This window comes from Rattus norvegicus, chromosome 8, assembly GCF_036323735.1.
Source record: "Rattus norvegicus strain BN/NHsdMcwi chromosome 8, GRCr8, whole genome shotgun sequence".
Taxonomy (NCBI): Eukaryota; Metazoa; Chordata; class Mammalia; order Rodentia; family Muridae; genus Rattus; species Rattus norvegicus.
The window spans coordinates 99120671-99139456 of record NC_086026.1 but is presented as its reverse complement, the minus strand read 5'-3'; the positions used below and the strand labels follow the sequence as shown (position 1 = coordinate 99139456).

General features: G+C 44.9%; 1 protein-coding gene across 2 annotated transcripts; it reads left to right on the top strand.

Annotated features, from left to right (window-relative positions):
• The first annotated feature begins 9803 nt into the window (after positions 1 to 9803).
• Positions 9804 to 18096, top strand: Tmed3 (transmembrane p24 trafficking protein 3). Of its 2 annotated transcripts, NM_001004249.1 has the most exons (3): positions 10180 to 10463; positions 11959 to 12207; positions 17320 to 18093. In NM_001004249.1, the coding sequence occupies exons 1-3, from the start codon at positions 10284 to 10286 to the stop codon at positions 17554 to 17556; spliced, it is 666 nt and encodes a 221-aa protein (NP_001004249.1). In that variant the 5' UTR covers positions 10180 to 10283; the 3' UTR covers positions 17557 to 18093. The 2 variants fall into 2 exon arrangements, with proteins under 2 accessions (XP_063121269.1, NP_001004249.1); XM_063265199.1 differs by having other exon boundaries at positions 9804 to 10463; positions 11959 to 18096.
• Positions 18097 to 18786: the final 690 nt, after the last annotated feature.

The following is an 18786-nucleotide window of genomic DNA, read 5'->3' as shown; positions in this document are numbered from 1 at the left end:
CTCTCACAGCCTGTGAAGCCCAAAGGAGCCTTGTTAGGACAGAGGTGGTGGCAGGAGTGGGTTGGGACCAGGAGGAAGGTGATGTTCACTGGAGTTAGGAGTTGATGACCACGATGCAGGACTGTCATCACGAAGCAGGAGAGTGGCATGCTGAAGCTCTTCACTGTTTCTCCAACCCTGATTCCTGTTCATTGTCCCTGTGAAGCTGTCAGAGTAAATATCCCAGAATATCTGGGATTGGTAAACAGACTGATGGGGAAAGTTACCTCAGGGCAGCTCCATTTCTGGAACGTCATTGTCCATTCAGTTTTGTCTTCATGACTCTTTGCTGCTTGCTAGGCTAGGTGATGATCCAGAAAGTAGCTTTAAAATAGTGTTTTTACTTCTTTTCAGGGAGAATTTAAGCTTAAATAATCTAACCTGCCTTTCCTTGAAAATTCTAGCATCTGTTCTGTATATCAGCAACAACATTCTTATTATGCCTAATTTTACCGAAACCGGCTAGAGATGGATCACGTGCTGGTTAGTTTTGTGTCAACTTGACACAAACTAGAGTCATTTTCAAAGACGGACACCAGTTGAGAAAACTGCCACACTAGACTGGCCTCTGGGAGAGCCTGTGGCACATTTTCTTGATTGAATATTGATGTGGGAGGTTCCAGTTCATATGGTTGGTGTCACAGCTGGTCTGATGGTCCTGGGTAGTATAGGAAAGCAAGGCGAGCAAGCCAGTAGGCAGCATCACTCCCTGGCTTCTGCTCCAGTTCCTGCTTCTAGTTCCTGCCTCTAGGTTCCTTTCCTGGCTTCCTCCAGTGATTACTTATAAACTATAAATGAGATAAACCCTTTCCTTTCCAAGTTGCTTTTGGTCATTTTATTTTATCACAGCAATAGAAACCCTAATCCATTTGGACTTAACTAAATAACTTGGGATTTCTGTCAGCCTGGGTATCTGAATGATGATATGGGGAAGTCTTTGCTCCCCAACCTGTGAGAAGTATATATAGCAACTGAAGATAAACCTTATTTTGCTGAGCCATAAGATTTTGGGGGTCAAATTTTATGGCCTTTCCTATACTGACCAATATGCAAAATGGAGGCTCCCCCCCTTATTTACATCCTAAATGTTGCCTCCTCCTGCTCCCTCCTTCCAGAGTCTTCACCCTATCCTCCCTCCCCTTAACCTCTGAGAGGGTGTTCCCTCCCCCGTGCATCCCTCTTCTCTTGGTCATCAAGTCTACAAGATTAGGTGTATCCTCTCTCAGTGAGGGCAGACACTGCAGTACTCTGCTACATACGTGCCAGGGGGGCCTTGGACCAGCCCCTGTATGCTCTTTGGTTAGTGGCTTAATCTCTGGGGGCTCTGAGAGGTCCAGGGGTCCCTGACCTCAGTCCAATGGTTGGCTGTAAGTATCTGCATCTGTCTCGGTCAGATTCTGGTAGAGCCTCTCAGAGGACAGTTATGCCAGGCTGCTGTCTGTAAGCACAACATGGCATCAGTAATAGTGACAGGGATTGGTACTTGCCCATGGGATAGATCCCAAGTTTGTCTGGTCACTGGATGGCCTTTCCTTCCACCTGCTCCATTTTTGTTCCTGCATTTCTATTAGACAGGAACAATTCTGGATCAAAAATTTTGAAGGTAGGTTGGTGACCCCCATCCCTCTACTGGGAGACCTGTCTATCTATTGGAGGTAGTTTCTTTAGGTTCCCCACTGTTGGGCATTTCAGCTAAGGTCACTTGAAGTGGAAACTTCTGGTTTCTTTGCAAAGTCAGTTATGTCAAAGGATGTTTTCCTGAAGGAGACACAGGTGAAAGGATGTTTTGCTAAAGCAAGCATGTGAAGGACTGTTTTGCTGAAAGAGCACATGATGAAAAACTTTTGGCTAACAGCATACATGTATTGGTTTGCCTTACATTACAGTGTTGAGCTCCACTTGTTTTAAGTTCACAGAAGGAAAGGCACCAAAAAACCTTCTCGCCGTGTTCTAGTGGTGGTTTCTTGCTACTTCTGTGGACTAGAACTGATTGGCAGAGTGATGTCAGCTGATACAGACTCACTTGGAATTTTGATAAGATAGACTCACACAGTGAGGTAAGACCCATGCTAGAACATGTGATGTTTGGAGGGAGTATAAAAGGACGCAACAGACAGTGACGGCACACTTGTGTAGCTTGTTTTGCAACACTTCGTTCATCTCAAGGCTTAATCTAAACTTTGTTGAGAAAAGCACATCAAAGAATGTCTCCTGGCATCCTTACTGGTCCTGGTCATTCCTACTGACTCAATTTACTCAGTGGAAGCCTGGTTGTTTCTGCTAGGTCATGCCACTGCTGCTATCCTGATGCTACTGACCTGGACTGCTGGTATATTTGTGAAGTATTTGTGAGTGGATCGAGCTGCTGCTGATTTCTGTAAACTGAACTGCCGATTTCTTGACAACACAGTTTGGATTTGCTCCAAAGAACAATTTCTAAACAGGTCAGTTTCCCCTGTATCCTAATAACCTTTCTTTTCTACTACCTCTGGTGGGTAGTGGGCTAGAAGGAAGGTTAAAACATTAAGAGCTCATTTAAAAGTAGCATTTGAAAAATCTAAGCCTAAAGTCACCTTCATTGAGTTCTGGGAGCCTCTCACACCAGAGGTCTCTGAGACTTCCTAGAGGATCCCCTCACCCGACCTGCTACTGCAGCATATTTCCATTCATTCTCCTGACCCTCTGGGGTTCTCTCCTGTCTCTCCTTCTCATACCTGATCCTGCCCCCTTTCTCCCCACCTCCTTTCATCTCCCATCTAGGTCCCTCACTCCCTCTGCCTCCTATGATTACTTTGTTTCCCCTTCTAAGTGGGATTGAAGCAACCGCTCTTGGTCCTACCTTCTTGTTAAACTTCTGAGGGTCTATGGGGCATATCATGGGTATTCTGCACTTTTTGGTTAATACCAACTTATCAGTGAGAACATACCATGTATGTCCTTTTGAGTCTGGGTTACCTCTCTCAGGATGATATTTTCTAGTTCCATTCATTTGCCTGCAAAATTCATGATGTCCTCATTTTTAATAGTGGAATAGTATTTTATTGTGTAAACGAACCACATTTTCTTTATCTGTTCCTCAGTTGAGGGACATCTAGGTTGCTTCCAGTTTCTGGCTATTACGAATAAGGCTGCTATGAACATAGTGGAGCATGAAGACACATATGTTTAAGATAGAATCTCTCAGCTAGATATTGAGCTGTACTGGGTGTTCATGTTGTAACAATAAACCAATGCCAAAGATCCACTGTGTGTTTCCTAGAACCTGTAAGAATGTCAAGAAGTGAGCAAAGATTCACTGGGAGCATGGCCGCTACAGGGCAGAGGTGACCCTACTGTAAGGGTCCGTGGAGACTTGAATGCAATGTAATAGACTAGTTGAACTATTGGTGACTTTTTTGATGTTGATTAATCTTTTAGGTCCTTATGTATGTTACTGATAAAGTTTTGTATTCAAATATGTGTTATCAACACAAAATGTTTGAGGAAAGCCATGCAATGCAGCCTCTTGCTTGTATTCTTCGAGAAACAGTTGGATTTGGTCAAAGTCTTTTTCAACATCTAGTGAGATGTTCATGTGATTTTTTTACAGTTTGTCTATATAGTAGACTAAATTGATGGATTTTTGGATTTTGAACCATCCCTGCATCCCTGAGATGAAGACTACTTGATCTTGGTGAATGATATTTTTGGATTTGGTTTGTTGGAATTTTATTGAATATTTTTGTGTTAATGTTCATAAGCAAAATTGGTCTGAAATTCTCTTTGTTGATTCTTTGTGTGATTTAGGTTACTATGGCCTCATAGAATGAACTAGGTAGTTTTCCTTCTGTGTCTATTTTGTGGAATACTTTGAAGACTTTTGGTATTAGTTCTCCTTTGAAAGTCTGGTAGCATTCTACACTGAAACCATCTGAGCCTAGGCTTGTTTTGGTAGACCCCAGTGGAGGGATAAGGACACCAACCCACCCACAAAACTTTTGACCCAAAATTTGTCCTGTCTAAAAGCAATTCAGAGAAGGAATGGCCAACCAATATCTGGCCCAACTTGAGACCCATTCCATGGGAAAGCACCAATCCCTGAGACTATTAATGCTACTCTGTGTGCTTACAGACAGGAGCCTAGCATAACTGTCCTCTGAAGGTGCCACCCAGCAACTGACTGAAACAGATGCAGATATGCACAGCCAAACATTAGACGAAGGTTGGGTACTCTTATGGAAGAGTTGGGGTAAGTATTGAAGGGCCTGAAGGGGATAGAAACTTCACAGGAAGACCAACAATCAATTAAGCTGGACCCCTGGGAGCTCTCCACCAACCAAAGACTGAGCCACCAACCAAAGAGCATACATGGGGGAGGGGGGTTGCACCTACCACCCCCCCAGCACATATGTGCAGCTTGGTCTTCGTATGGGTTGAGAACAACTACAGTGGGGGTTGGGGGGCTATCCCAAAAGTTGTAGCCTGACTGTGAAATCCGTTCTTCAATGGGGCTGCCTTGTCTGGCCTCAGTGGGAAAGGATGCAGAGACTTAATAAGATGAGAGGTGAGGATATCCAGAGAGCCCACTCTCTCAGAAGAAAAGGGGAGAGGGGATGAGGGAGGAACTCTGTGAAGGGAGGACTGGGAGGGGGCAATGTTTGGGATGTAAATAAACAAACAGACACACACATAAGAGAAAACCTTTATTGACTAGTCTATATAATGTGAGGTAGAACCATAAAAGAACCCACTTTGCTGTGAGGATCACCTTCGTAAGTGCTTTGTAGAATCTCTCTGCCCCATCTCTTCCTGATATTTTGAGCAAATTCACAGCTTTTGGATGATGAAAAAAAAGTACAGCTAAACTCCATTTCAAATGGATGTTTTGCTCTCAGTGTTAGGGATTAAACCAAAAGCCTTGCACATGCTAGGCGACCACTTAGTGCAGCGATGAGTTCCCAAGGCTTCAAGCTGCATTTCAGTGAACAAGGTAAAATTCCATTGAACAAATGGGAAAAAAACAGAAATGGTCTCGTAGGGATTAAGAATGGTAAGTAACAAAGTTCATTGCTAAAATCATGCCATAGTGGTCACCTCCCCAGGAAGCACTGCTGACACTGGTTCTCATAACCTCAGGACTCTCAATGCCATCAGTCATCTCTGTCATGCTCAAGAGTCTGAACTCCTTTATGAATCATAGGCAAAAGCAACCATTTGGCAGAGCCTTTGACACACAAGCATATATATGTGTTGGGTCCAGGGACCATTAGGGAATATTCCCCTTCCTTGGTTCAGCAGGAAAAGGCAGGATAGTTTTTTCTAGGCGGTAAGTGGGGTGGATGGGGAAGGGGTGAACACCCGTATGGGTGAGTGGGAGGGGATGGGGGGGTTATGGACAGGAAACTGGGAAAGGGAATAGCATTTGAAATGTAAATAAAGAAATGTATCTAATAAAAAATAAATTTTTTTAAAAAAGGATGTTTAAGGTGCTAGAGTGGTGGCTCAGAAGTTAAGGACACTTGTTGCTCTTACAGAGGACCCAGGTTCTGTTCATGTCATGGCTACTGGGAAGTAGCCATGTGGAGGCTAATAAGTATCTGTACCACCAATTCTAGGGAATATGAAGGCCTCTTCTGATTCTGTAGTCACTAGGCGCACATGTGGTGCACATACATGCAGGCAAAACATTCATACACATAAAATACAAAAAGCATTTGAGAGGACATTTAAAAATGCTTTGCAACTCCCAAAAGACTTGTTCTGTAGAAGCTGATAAGTCCTAGGAGAACAGCATTGGCGTCGACATACCAAACACTTTGTTCAGTTTGCAAACACCTTCTACTTTCTCTATTTAGTCTGTATGGTATTACTTATAATTTCCCTGCTAACACTAAGTCATTGGTGAATTTTCTATTTGCTTTAGTCAGTCTCCATGTAGTGACTGCATGGATTTATTTCTTTTTGTTGCTTTACCAGTTGACATTTAAAGAAAATGAATGCACAATGGGTCAGGTGTTCTTGCTATATTTTCATAATATTTAATCTTGGTTGATGCTTCCTCCCCAGGCTTTCTTTTCTCTCCTCTTCTACCTGCCCACTATTCGTGCTTAAACCCTTCCACCTCCAGGACTCCTCTTTCCACTTTTGAATCACATAAGTTTTATTACAGAATGCAGATCCACACTCACCTTCAAAACCTTTCCCCTCTATTTCATGGTCCCCTTTCTAGTTTTGTGGTGGGGGATTTTGAATAGGTATGGCCCCCATACCTATTGTGTGTGAATAGACTCGTGTGTGAATGCTTGACCCATGGGGAGTGGCACTATTAGGAGGTGTGGTCTTCTTGGAGTAGGTGTGGTCTTGTTAAGGAAGTGTGTCACTGTGGGGGTGGGCCTTGAGGTTTCTTACATGCTCAGGCTACTCCCAATGCAGCACACAGTCTCCTAATACCTTTGGATCAAGATGTTGAACTTTCAGCTCTTTCTCCAGCACCACATCTGCCTGCACACCACCATGTCTCAACTATGACAATAATGGACTTAACCTCTGAAACTGTAAGCCAGTCCAATTAAATGTTTTCTTTCATAAGTTTTGGCATAGTCATGTTGTCTTATCACAGCAATAAAACCTTAACTAAGACACATGGCCTCTACCTATACTCAATTCCACACAAATTCACTTATGTAAAAATTAGAAGCTAGGATCTGCCTTTGAAGGCTAACATACAGTGCTTACTTTCTGAGCATGGTTCTCTTCACTTAATATGATCTTCAGATCCACTCATATTTCTTTCTCATCAGTTGCATGTATGGATACATACTGATTTCATTTCAGAATCCTAGCAGCATGCTGGAGAGTGCTCCTGTTATGTGGGGTAAGGACAAAATGTTGCACACAGGCCATCTTGTACTGCCTGTTTCACACTAGCACACTTACTCACTCTTGGTTGAAATTGAATGAAAATCTCAATTGCAATAGTAGAGTCTTATGTTGTAACCCCAACTTCAAAGGAAAGATTTTGTGAGTGTGCATGTGTGTGTGTGTGTGTGTGTGTGTGTGTGTGTATGTGTGTGTGTGTTGTGCAAATGTATGTGGTCTATGCTCACATCATGTGCATGTGTGTGAGTTTCTCTGTATGGGTGAATGCCAGAAGAGAGCGTTGGTGTCCAGATCTGTCACTGTCTATTTTATTCCTTTGAGAAGGAGTCTTTCAGTGACCCTGAAATCCTCCTGTTTCTGTCCCTGACAGTGATGGTGTTACAGGCATGTACATAACCATCCTCAACTATCTTTCTGTGGCTGCTGGGATCTGAAATCAGAACCGCATGCTTGCAAACAAGCATTCATACCGGCTGAGCCATTTCTCAAGCTCAAAAAAGGAATATTTAAGTGTTTATCATGAACTTTGGTCCAGTTTTAATGGACCAAGTCAATAGGAAATAATCCACTAAGAGTCTGTATCATGAACAGCTATTGAATTTTCTCATATGCCTTTTCTGCATCTATTAAGATACTAACTTTTAAGAAGGGTTTCACGAGTCACCTCAGGAATAGGACAGACAGATGTTGTTTTAGTTTTCTTTCAGATTTTTCTTAATTTCTGAACTTTTCACATATGATGAAACATAAAAATTCAAAGGTACTTTAGAGGTTTCCTAACATTACAGAATGTGCTCTTAGAGAACATTGCTATCTGTACCTGGGTCTTTTGGGATGCTTCTTTGAGTATGTCCCACAAGAAAAATAGCCTAGCCTGTACTGATTTGGCTGGTAGGAAGTCCAGCAGTCCTCTGAGGGGGAAGTGAGGATTATAGGAAAGACAGAAAAGAAGACTCAGAGGAAAAGGTTAGAAATTGGGAGGGCTGTCCAGTCAACACTGCAGCAGCCTTGAGTTTAATTCTCTTAGGCTTCATGTACTTCACAGTATCATGGGAAATAAAGCCAAAAACCAGCAGAGACAATGGTTGGTGTACATTCAATATCTGTACCCATCTGGAGGCCTCCCTATTCCTGCTTGCTCCTTCCTCCAAGATTAACAGAACATTCAGCCTCTTGCCGTGAGCTTCAAGTATATCCCCTCTTATTGTAGACCCTGGCCTGACTTGACTCTGCCTGATAGGCAGGCTTTCACAGAAGCAGCAAAAATGGCTCCAAACACTAGCCTACTAGTGTGAGAGAATGCTTGGAAGAGAAAAAGGCAATAGAGCCAATAATCTGTATCTGTCTCAGACATGCCAGTGCGGTTATCATGCACAGCCCAGCCCAGATGCAGTCAAGATGAGCGTAGCACGGGCGAATCCAGGGAAGACTGCCTGAAGCTCAACTGCCCAGCTGACCCATAAAATCATGGGGACTACAAATCGTCACTGGAGCAAGCTGCTGACACACAGAAAAAGTGAACAAAGACAAGCGGTACTGAGTTGACATCCTGGGCTCCTCATCACATAGGAACAAACTCATTTGTTAAAAGACATGGCTGCTAGGGAGGATGGGTAAATATAAACTATGTCGAGCTGGGTAGCTGGGGGACACTGTGTCAGGTACACCGTTAGTGCCAAGTGAGTTGTTGCTGTTGTGTACACTAAAGCTAGCATTCCCTATTGGTTTTTAGTTTCCATGCTGAGTCCTACTAGTACTTTTTCCCTTGGGCATTCCCTGTTTGAGCCAGCTTCCTGGCAGTGTCTATGCTGGCTTCCACCTAATCACATTACCTTGACTAGTGCCCCCTAGTGGTAACACCTCTCCTAAAATAGTACAGTAGGCACTGCCTGATCACTGTCTGCTAAGGCAACAACTTACTTTTTAAAAACAGGCACTTTCTCTTGCCGTATGTGTAGTTTGCTGCTTCTGTCTGCTTCAGTTTAAAGAGCTGTGAAATCAGGCCACCCCCTTTGAACTTACAGAGGTTCTTCCTCTGACCCTCCCCACCTCCTGTCCCCATCCAGAACTTAAATGTAACAGACACTTCATATGTAACCTGCTGTTTTTTGTTTTTGCTTATTTTTCTTCACTTGATTCTTCCAGTTAGATGATTATAACTTTCACATCTTCAAATATTCTTCATTAAAAATGTTAAGAGCCCGAGGGGAGATGGCTCACTGGTTGAGAACACTTCTAGAGGATCCTAGTTTGGGTCCCAGAAGCCTCATCAGATGAATGACAACTGCCAGCAATTTTAGCTCCAGAGGATCCACCCTGCACTCATATATACATACTCATATTCATATATGTGTATACACAAAATCGAAAATAAGAAATGTTAAATAATGTTAAATAGAACAGGCAGGGAAGGGGCCTCAAGGCACACCGCTCAACACCTCTTTCACATCTAGCACAGAGGCAGTACATGTTATTAATAATTATAGGTGCTATTTCACAACTTAGAGTGTTTTCACACACATTAGCTCCTTGATACAGGATCCAATATGGCCGGTGGCAGTGTATGCCAATCTTATCTTTGTGGTAGTACATATGAGTAGTGAAATTCTTTGCTAAAATCAAGATTCACTATATCTAATAATGTTCTACTGAAATAAAATATTTATTTAGTAGCAAATATCATAACACATATTTTCTTTGTTTATGGGACTATGGTGGATATGTATGTATGTATGTATGTATGTATATATATATACATATATATATATATATCTTAGGGCAGTAGTCATGAATAAGACAGTAAATCAGCTTGTCTTTCAATACTTTTGAGAAGTTAAAGGGGATGACAGATTCTCCCTGAAAGAATTTTCAATGGGACCCGAATGCGAAAACATAACTGAAATCCTTTAGATGCTTTTATTTTCACAAGGGAGGCTGTGTGAACACTTCTTCACCTTAGGTAGGAGAGGGGAATGAAGAGACCATCACCTTCCTTCCCTGCGTTTCCTTTTTAGTTCATCTATCTGGCCCTCCTGACTACCAGGTGTGTTCTCTCCGTCCCGGATTTCTCGGGAGCCGTGGCGGACACACTAAGTGACAGCAAGTCAGAAACAGACTTAGAAGCCCAATGGTTTCTGACTACAAGAGCTGGAAGAACACACCCGCGTCCAACCTGGCAGCGGGCACACATACGTCTTAAGCTCAGTGATGCGCAGGCGCAGCAGGAGGAAAGGATGCCGCCCACCACTCCGGTGTGCGGCTGCGCACAGAATCGCTGCCACCCGGAACCGCTGTGCTGAGCTCGCGCCACGTCTCTTCGGAGGGGCCCCTCCCCTCTGCCTGCTATCGCTCCACCGGAGCCTAGAGAAGACAAGGCCCAGAGCATCATGGGCAACGAGGTTCCGCGCGCTTCATCCTTCCAGATGCTGATGCTGCTGCTGCTCTTGCTCCTGCTCCGGGCCGAGCGACTGCGGGGCGCTGAGCTCACCTTCGAGCTGCCGGACAACGCCAAGCAGTGCTTCCACGAAGAGGTGGAGCAGGGCGTGAAGTTCTCTCTGGATTACCAGGTGCGGCCCTAGCCGCGTTTTACCCGGCTACTGGTGCGCCGCCAACCGGAGAGGCCAAGATTAGCCACCAAAGGCTGAGGGGGTCGGGGATAACCCTAGACCGGTTGACTTCTCCGTGAAAAGAAACGTTTGTATCTGTCAGAGCCTCCGTAAGTGAGCCAGGAGGTTTGGGGAGTTAGGCAGGCTACAGGTGAGCGCCCAGGATGGGGAAGCTTGTTGCCGCCCCCTGTCGCCCCCTGCAGAATTGACCAGAATGACCTTCCCAGGTCCCTTCGACTCTGTGAACACCTGTATTAATTAGCTGGACACAGGCTGATAGTCTTTCTCAACTGTTTCTTGGGCTGCATGACTTTCAGTGCTGAAGTTAGCTATATCATTTACAGTTGGAGTTGGGGTGAGATAGTTGGAATGATTAAGGGGTTTTTGGAAAGGAGGGTTCAACACAGACTTCGAACCCTGGCAGTGTATACATGAGGAGAGTCACACACACACACACACACACACACACACACACACACACACCCACACACACACCCTCCCCAGTGGTGTGGCTTGCCTCTTTGCTTCCCATATGGCTCTGCAAAGTCAGGTCCTGCACTTTTGTCTCCGTAGACAGATCTCATAGCTAACAGTTGCTTTGGTAAAGGCTCTATCCCCTAGGGTTAATGAGCCGGTCTAGGGTCGGAGGAATGAGTGAGCACGGTAAAGCAAGACTTCTAGAAATGAGGTGACACAGGCAGCCCAATTGTGTGCAGTGAACAGCCTTTCTATGGCAGAAGCTCTGGAGGTTGCTTCTGCTCGAAGACAATTCCATGTATGATGGAGTCATGAGACCCCTCTCATATTGTATCTGTGGACACCATGCAAAGTGTGCGTTTGTTCCTGCCTCAGCCCGGGCTGCCCAAGAGCAACAACAGCGTTCTGGATGTGCCCAGTGAGGCTCCAGAAGCCGTTGAGCATTCCCCATCAGTGGGGGAAGTCTATAATCACCAAGGAGATAAGCCCCTGGGCATGTCTGTGGAGGGGTTTCTAGATTAGATTGAAGTGGGAAGGGCCACACCCTACTTCGGAGTAAAATTGTTCTTTGGGCTGGGGTCCCAGGCTGAATAAAAAGGAGGAAACCAGTTGAATACTAGCGTTCATCTCTCTCTGCTTCCTGACTCCGGATGCCGTATGATCAGTCCCTCGTAGCCTTCATGCTCTAGACACCATGCCATCTCCATGATGAACTATGCCCTCAAATTTATTTGTGAGCCAAAATAAACTCTTCTTTCCTTGAATGGCTTTTGTCAAATGTTTTTGTCCCAGTATCTAGAAAAACACTGAGTACAGTGGTCACTGCCCCTAATTTAACTGTTCAAACTCACAGTGCCGTGGCATCTGTGTTGGGAAATGGTGAGGGTTAAATTATAGGAGGCTTAGTGTGGTCCCTGTTACGGTCAGCATTCAAAGTAATGGTTGCCTCCCTTAATTGCACACTTCTTGTGGTTGTCAGGTTATCACCGGAGGCCACTACGATGTGGACTGCTATGTGGAAGACCCCATGGGCAATATCATCTACAGGGAGACAAAGAAGCAGTATGACAGCTTCACATACAAGACGGAGGTCAAGGGCGTTTACCGGTTCTGCTTCAGTAACGAGTTCTCCACTTTCTCTCACAAGACTGTCTACTTTGACTTCCAAGTGGGTGACGAGCCCCCCATTCTCCCAGACATGGGGAATAGGGTCACAGCTCTCACTCAGGTGAGTGGACATGACAGGAATAGGAGAGCCCTGCTCTCAGCATGTTCCTGCTTTTTTGTTCTTGTCCTAGCGGGTGAACCAGATCACCATCTAGCTGTAAAAGATATTTCTGGTCTCCTGTTTCTAGTCAGAGCCCTCTTGTATCTGCCCTCTCCACCCTTCCAACTGTCTTTTTCTGGCACAGCACCTCTTTCAAACTTCTGTCATGTACCTGTCTGTTGTGTGATATGCTCAGGTCATGAAGACCAAAATCCTGCCTCAGGAGTGTGTCGGTGAGGCTAAGACAAGTTGCTATAACAAACCCATATGTCAGTGCCTAGCACACTGGGAGTTTCTTCCCGGGATAGTTTGGAAAATGTTGGATAATTACTTGGGAATCCAGGCTCTGTTTGTTTGTTTTGTTTCTTAAATTCTCACTTCCTCTTCATATTTTCTTTTTCTCCCTTTCCCCTTTCATGTTATCTCTCTATCTCTTCTTTCCTTTCCCTGCTTTTCTTTTCTGAACTTAGGGCCTTGTGCTTGCTAAGCACATGCTCTACCACAGAACTACGTTCTAAGCCTCAAGGCTCTTTCTCACCATCCTTCTCCCTTCTCTTAGGCTTCAAACTTCTCTGTCTCTGGATACCAATAAGAGGCAGAAATGAGAAAGGCCCAGCTGTCCCCCTCAAAGCCTTGGCGGTAGTAACACACACAGTACTTCCACTCATGTTCCTTTGGTGACCACTTGTGTATTAAGTCAGGAGAGGGCAGCTATGAAGTACAGTTTCTGAACAACAAATCCGCATTGTGGAAGAGAAGTCCAGGCAGCTTTGGAGGATGGGTAGTTCCCAGTGACCCCCATGACTCTCAAGATTATTGACTAATCCCAGCCTCCAACTGCAGTCTCCCTCTTTCCTCCCACACCTCGGCTGGGCTTCCCAAGAGCCAGGACTCTGATATCTCTCTACCTGCATGTGCTTAATACCTCAGTGTAGGAGGCACTCCTTCCACCTAAAGGAGTCCACCAAACACTCATCTGATGACTGATCACCATGGGGATCCTGGGGAACCTGTAAGACGGGAATAACCATCTTATTTCACTACCAAAGCCAGGATGTCTCAAGTCTCTAAGAAGGCCAGTCTTCCCTACTGTGTGCTCTCTGTTCTATATCTCTGTGGCGCATGCCCAGTCTTTTACCGTCTCGGGCCAGTTAGAGAATAGAGATGCGTTGCCCAGTACAATACCCACTATGCACCTCTGGCTATTTAAATAGAAGATCCAGCTGAAGGGATAGGTTGTTCTGTTGGTCACTGATGAAACCATGGAAGTTTAAGGAATCCCGTTTGTACCAGTGAGAGAAAGTGAGAGAGAAAAGGTTAAGTTAGAGCAACAGCCTTTCTCAGAGCTTCAGTTTCAGTGTGATTCTGTTGCAGTGAGGAGGGCAGGTGGAGTTTTTAAAGTTCCTCTTTCACCAGCCCATTTTTACTCAGTATCATATGGTTCCCCTTTTAGCCAATGCCTGCTTTCCCACATCCCCCGAAACAACTAACTGAAATGTTGTGGTCACAAGCCTTGTGGTAGACTAGCGTCAGTGGAGACCCCAATGGATGGGAGGTAGCATGCATTTAAGGTGGGGGGGTACTCTCGAGTGTGTGTCACTGTTGGTGACGTACTGCTTTGGGGACGGCGTAGGCCATGTGTCCTAATCATGTGCTATGGTTGATATATGTCCCCCCACTCCAAGGGTCCATGTGCTGGAGGCTTGTCTCCAGTTAGCAGTATCAAGAGGTGGTGGACCCATGCTGAAAGTGTCAGGCTAGGGCCAAGGTCAGAGGAGTTCCCACTCAGTGGATCTGGTGACCACCAGGTTTCCGAGTTGCTGTGACAGAACTGAGCTTAGAGGGTGGATTTCTAACTCTGAGAACCAAAGGAGCCATACCCTGGCTCTTCAAAACAGAGTACCTGTGGATTTATACAAATGAAAGCATGTGTGTGTTTGCACCTACTTATATGTATACACACATATATGCGCATACACAGCCTATGGCTGAGGAAAACACACCACCCATGTATGTGTCTATCCACTTTTCCTTCTCATGCTCTTCTTTTTCCCTAAGTTCTCTGACTTTAGACTCCCCCCAAGCCCCTCCCAGCCAGCGTAGGGGCCTTAATGAAGATCATCTTCTTCTGACAGTGCTGTGTCAACTGTAGGGCTGTCTGGAAGTAGAGAGTGAGGAGCAGCAAGTCCCTGAATACTGCTTTGGTCTCTGGGGAGGAAGAGGCCTCTTCTGCTAGACATTGGAGGTGTCTTTTGTAACCACTTTCTTTTTTGGCTGTGTTTACTTTGTTATTGATGTATACTTTTTCTGTAAGGACATTTTTTGAGTTTATTCTTCTATACTTCTTTTGCTTGCTTAAATTAGCATTCTATACTACTTTTCAATCTCTTTATTATTTTGATTTTTATAACCGTCATAGAAATACTCTTCAACTCTTGCTACTGAACTTCTGAGACTACATCATAGTTTATCCTATTATACTGCATGCAGCAGAGCTCCAGGCACTTGGACCCGACTGGGATGGCGAGGGATTGAAGAAAAGACAAACACATTAGATACACAGGAAGAAAAGCTGGATCGGGTGGTCTGGGCTCACTCACTGATGGAGAAGTTCCAGCTCCCTGGAAGGTCAGGGTGTTCTGTACAGTTGAACAGGGAGGTGCATATAGCTGTACAAGGAGGCTCAGTTATTAATCAGATAAACAAGGAGCAGAGTTGTCATACAACGTTCAGTTACACAGCCGAACAAGGAGGCAGACTTAGTCAATCTTGACAGACGCAGCCTCTGTAAGGCACAAACTCTAGGCTGTAAAGATCTGAGGGGGAAACCTGCAATGGAAATTTTCTGCACAGACTATCAACATTTTCTCCACATTTGCACCAGGACCATGAAGGAAGGCTTTGCCATTTCTCTGAGCTTAGCCTGTTTTCTTATGGGTCTAAGGCAGTAGTTTTCAACCTTCCTACTTCTTTAATGTAGTTCTCATGATGTGATAACCCCAACCATAAATTTTTTTCATTGCTACTTTATAACTGTAATTTTGTTACAGTTACGAATCATAATGTAAATATCTGAAATTTCTGATGGTTTTAGGCAACCCCTGTGCAAAAGTCCTTTGACCACCAAAGGGGTTGAGACCCACAGGTTGAGAACCACTGGCCTAAGGCATTGGCATCCTTGATGGCCATGAGCATGCCAGGAGAGCACACTCACGTAGGACTTCCTTCCTTTCCTCAGGGCTTCCTCCACTACACCATTAACATTAATCAATCCCAGTTTGCATCTCTGTTTTAACAGATTTATTATTTTACGTGTATGATTACTTGCCTATGTGTATAGCTGTACACCAAAGAGCAGCCAGTGCCTTAGGTTCTCCATGAGCCATTTGTCGAGGCCCATTATTATTGTATTTTGTGAGCCAATGGGTTTAGTTAGTTAAGATTACTCCTAGCCATTGTTAGGAGCATGGGTAAAGGTTATTTATTGGAGCATGAATAACTTACCATTTGCTGTGCCTCTCGCAGCAACAATTAACTGCTGTAGATCCTCAGTAAGAGGCTGGGTCCTATCACTGCTGAGCTGAGATGCTGAGGGATTTCAGCTCTGTCCCATCTGCCCCCTTGTTCTCTAATTTTTTTTTCTACAAGACTTCAAAAACTCAGTCTCCCAAAATGGAATTTATTACCCTCACAAACTTCCTCTTGTTCTCTTTGTTCAACGAACAAAGTAGAAACTTTACTGCTAACACATATCTAATATGTGGGCCTCCCAGTCATATCAGGAGCCCTAAGTCCTTTTCAGCTCCACAATCCTAAATCCTAGTGCAGGACCTAGTAAAGAAGAGTTCACTGTTTCTTCAATAAATAATGAGTAGAACAATTAAAAAAAAAAAAGAGGCTGGGTCCTGTGACTCTTTCCTCCATGACAAGGTTGACAAGCCCAGTCTTGTGCAGGTAATCACAGTGCTAGAGTAAGGACTCATGCTGTTTAGCAGGCCTGATGTATTAGCTGTCTGTTACCACAGACACGGTGGCTGAATGCCACACCCATCTCTCACCTCACAACTCTGGGAGCTGAGAGTCTGAGCAGGCTCACTGGTCCTCTCATAGTCTTAGAGAGCTAAGATTCGATTGTTGTTGACCAGCTTGTGTGAGAAGAGGAATTGTCTGCGTTCTTATTAGTGGTGATTGGCCAGATTCCCTTAGCCATATGGCCAAGGACCCTGTTTCATTGACAACCATTATGCTGTCTGCCCCATGAGACATTTTACGATTTTTGTAGGGTTTTCTTCTTTGTTCCAGCTAGAGAGAGAATCTCTACTGTAAGGGGTCGTGTGAGTAGATCCAGCTGCAGTATCACCCCCCTCTCTGTCTTAAGGTCAGCTGTTCCAGGTAACATTGTAACCACAAGAATGGCGGCTCCCCATGTCTTAAATTCCTGGGTAGCAAGCAAGGACCAGTGGCGGCGGTGGTGTTGCAGATGTTTACAGAGATCTGCCTACAACATAGACTGTTTTAGCAGACATAAGAAACTGTGAAGTTAGGTGTGAGCGTGTGTGTGTATGTGCATGGTCTTGTGTTCACACATGTTTGTGTTTAGACATGAAACTGTAGGCATCCAGTATGCGGTAGAATAAGCAGTGGATTCAAAGTTCAGCATAAAGGAGTCTAGTTCCCCCGACTTGTTAGTCGTGTGCCTCAAGCAGTTTGTCTAGCCTCTTTGAGCTCGGTTTCTTTATTAGTGAGGATAAGTAAGCCATGATCTGGTTGTCCTTGACCAAGGTGGTGATTGTGTCTGCCAGGGCATTGTGAGGATGAAATGAAGAGACACAGGATAGGGCTTACACTGATAGACTGATTCTGTCACTTACTAAACTTGAGTGTTGAATAAGTTTCTTTCTTTGAGCTCCCCCTAGGTTTTCTGTAGGATTGTAAAACCACATAAAGTGCTTAACATAGACTCTCAGAGGCACCAGTGGTTGATACCTAGGATTTTGCAGTAAGCACTGGCTGCTGGATTCTACTCTGCCTGACTTATGGTTAGCAACTGACTACGTTTTTCTTCCTGCCTAGATGGAGTCTGCCTGCGTAACGATTCACGAGGCTCTGAAGACTGTGATCGACTCCCAGACACATTATCGACTGCGGGAGGCTCAGGACCGAGCCCGAGCTGAAGACCTTAATAGTCGAGTGTCTTACTGGTCTGTAGGAGAGACTATTGCCCTGTTTGTGGTCAGCTTCAGCCAGGTGCTACTGCTGAAAAGCTTCTTTACAGAAAAACGACCCATTAACAGAGCTGTCCACTCCTAACCCTGCAGTTCCTCCCCACAGCCCCTCACACCTCTAGGGTCTCAGGCTCCTGCAGGGATGGCAGTGTGACACAGGGTGAAGGGAGAGCTACAAGGAGACCAAAGGCCACACTTTGTTGTTTGTGCACATATCTGATCCTTGTACTCCAGCAGCTGAAGCTCAGAGCCCAGTAATCTGATTGTATTGTGTGTGTAACATTGGCCAAAAATGTTTACGGGTCAAACTAGGGATTGGCCACTATGGGAGGGCAGTGATCCAGTCTGAGGGAGAACGCCAAATACCCGGGCCTCCAGGGCAGCTTAGGGTCCTGCCACTACTCCATGATACATCAGTCATTAGATTCTTGTATCTTCTTCCACCTCGAGGAGAAAGGAACCCTGAGTTCATGCCTTCCCTTCACGGGCCTCTCTATACCTGAGGAAAGCAGGTCTAACCTGGAAGCAGATATACAACCAGGACCCAAATAGTGAGTGGGTGCCCTTGGTTATCTGTGTCTCCTGGAGGCAGAACTGTGCTAATAAAAGCCAAGTTTGAGCACTCTGGAGTGGTGTGCCTCTATTTCTTTTTCTTAAAGGAACTTCTAGCTTGATATGGAGCACGGGTGTGCATGTAAACAGTGTGGTGGAGAAAGTGGATGGGCTGGAGCTGTTTATAGTATGGATAAAGATGTTGAGAGGACCCAGTGAACCATGCCCCTCCCAAGGGAATGGCAACAGGAAGACCCCCTTCCCATTCCTGTCACTCAGCAGGCTGCACATAACATGGTTTCCTCTGTGGCAACAACCAAGCCCTATGTGCATCATCTGCTGCCTCATTTCTTGTTAATCAGATGTCATCTTTCAATTTAGGGCAGCACCGTCATATTTGCTGCAATGTCCTTCCATTAGGAAGGAATTAATGTACACTTATGGAGTACGGTGGGTCTGGGAGGAAGATAGGACGTCCATCTGAAGGAAAGCTAGCTAGGAAGTGGCAATCCAAGCTGACCGTACTCTTATTTTGAATTTAAATACTCTATATCTAAAAGATTATTTATTAGACTATGGGGCAGAGTGGGAAACACTAAACTTTCACGTTTCTGCTACTTAGATCGACAGTACACGTGAGCTCCTCTGCCCAGACTGACAGAGCATACTCGAGCTGCTGCTTCTTGGTTCTGTTTTGGAGCCATTCTTGCTACGTAGCTCAGGTTAGCCCCCAACTCTCAGTGCCCCTGAGATCTGTTTTAAC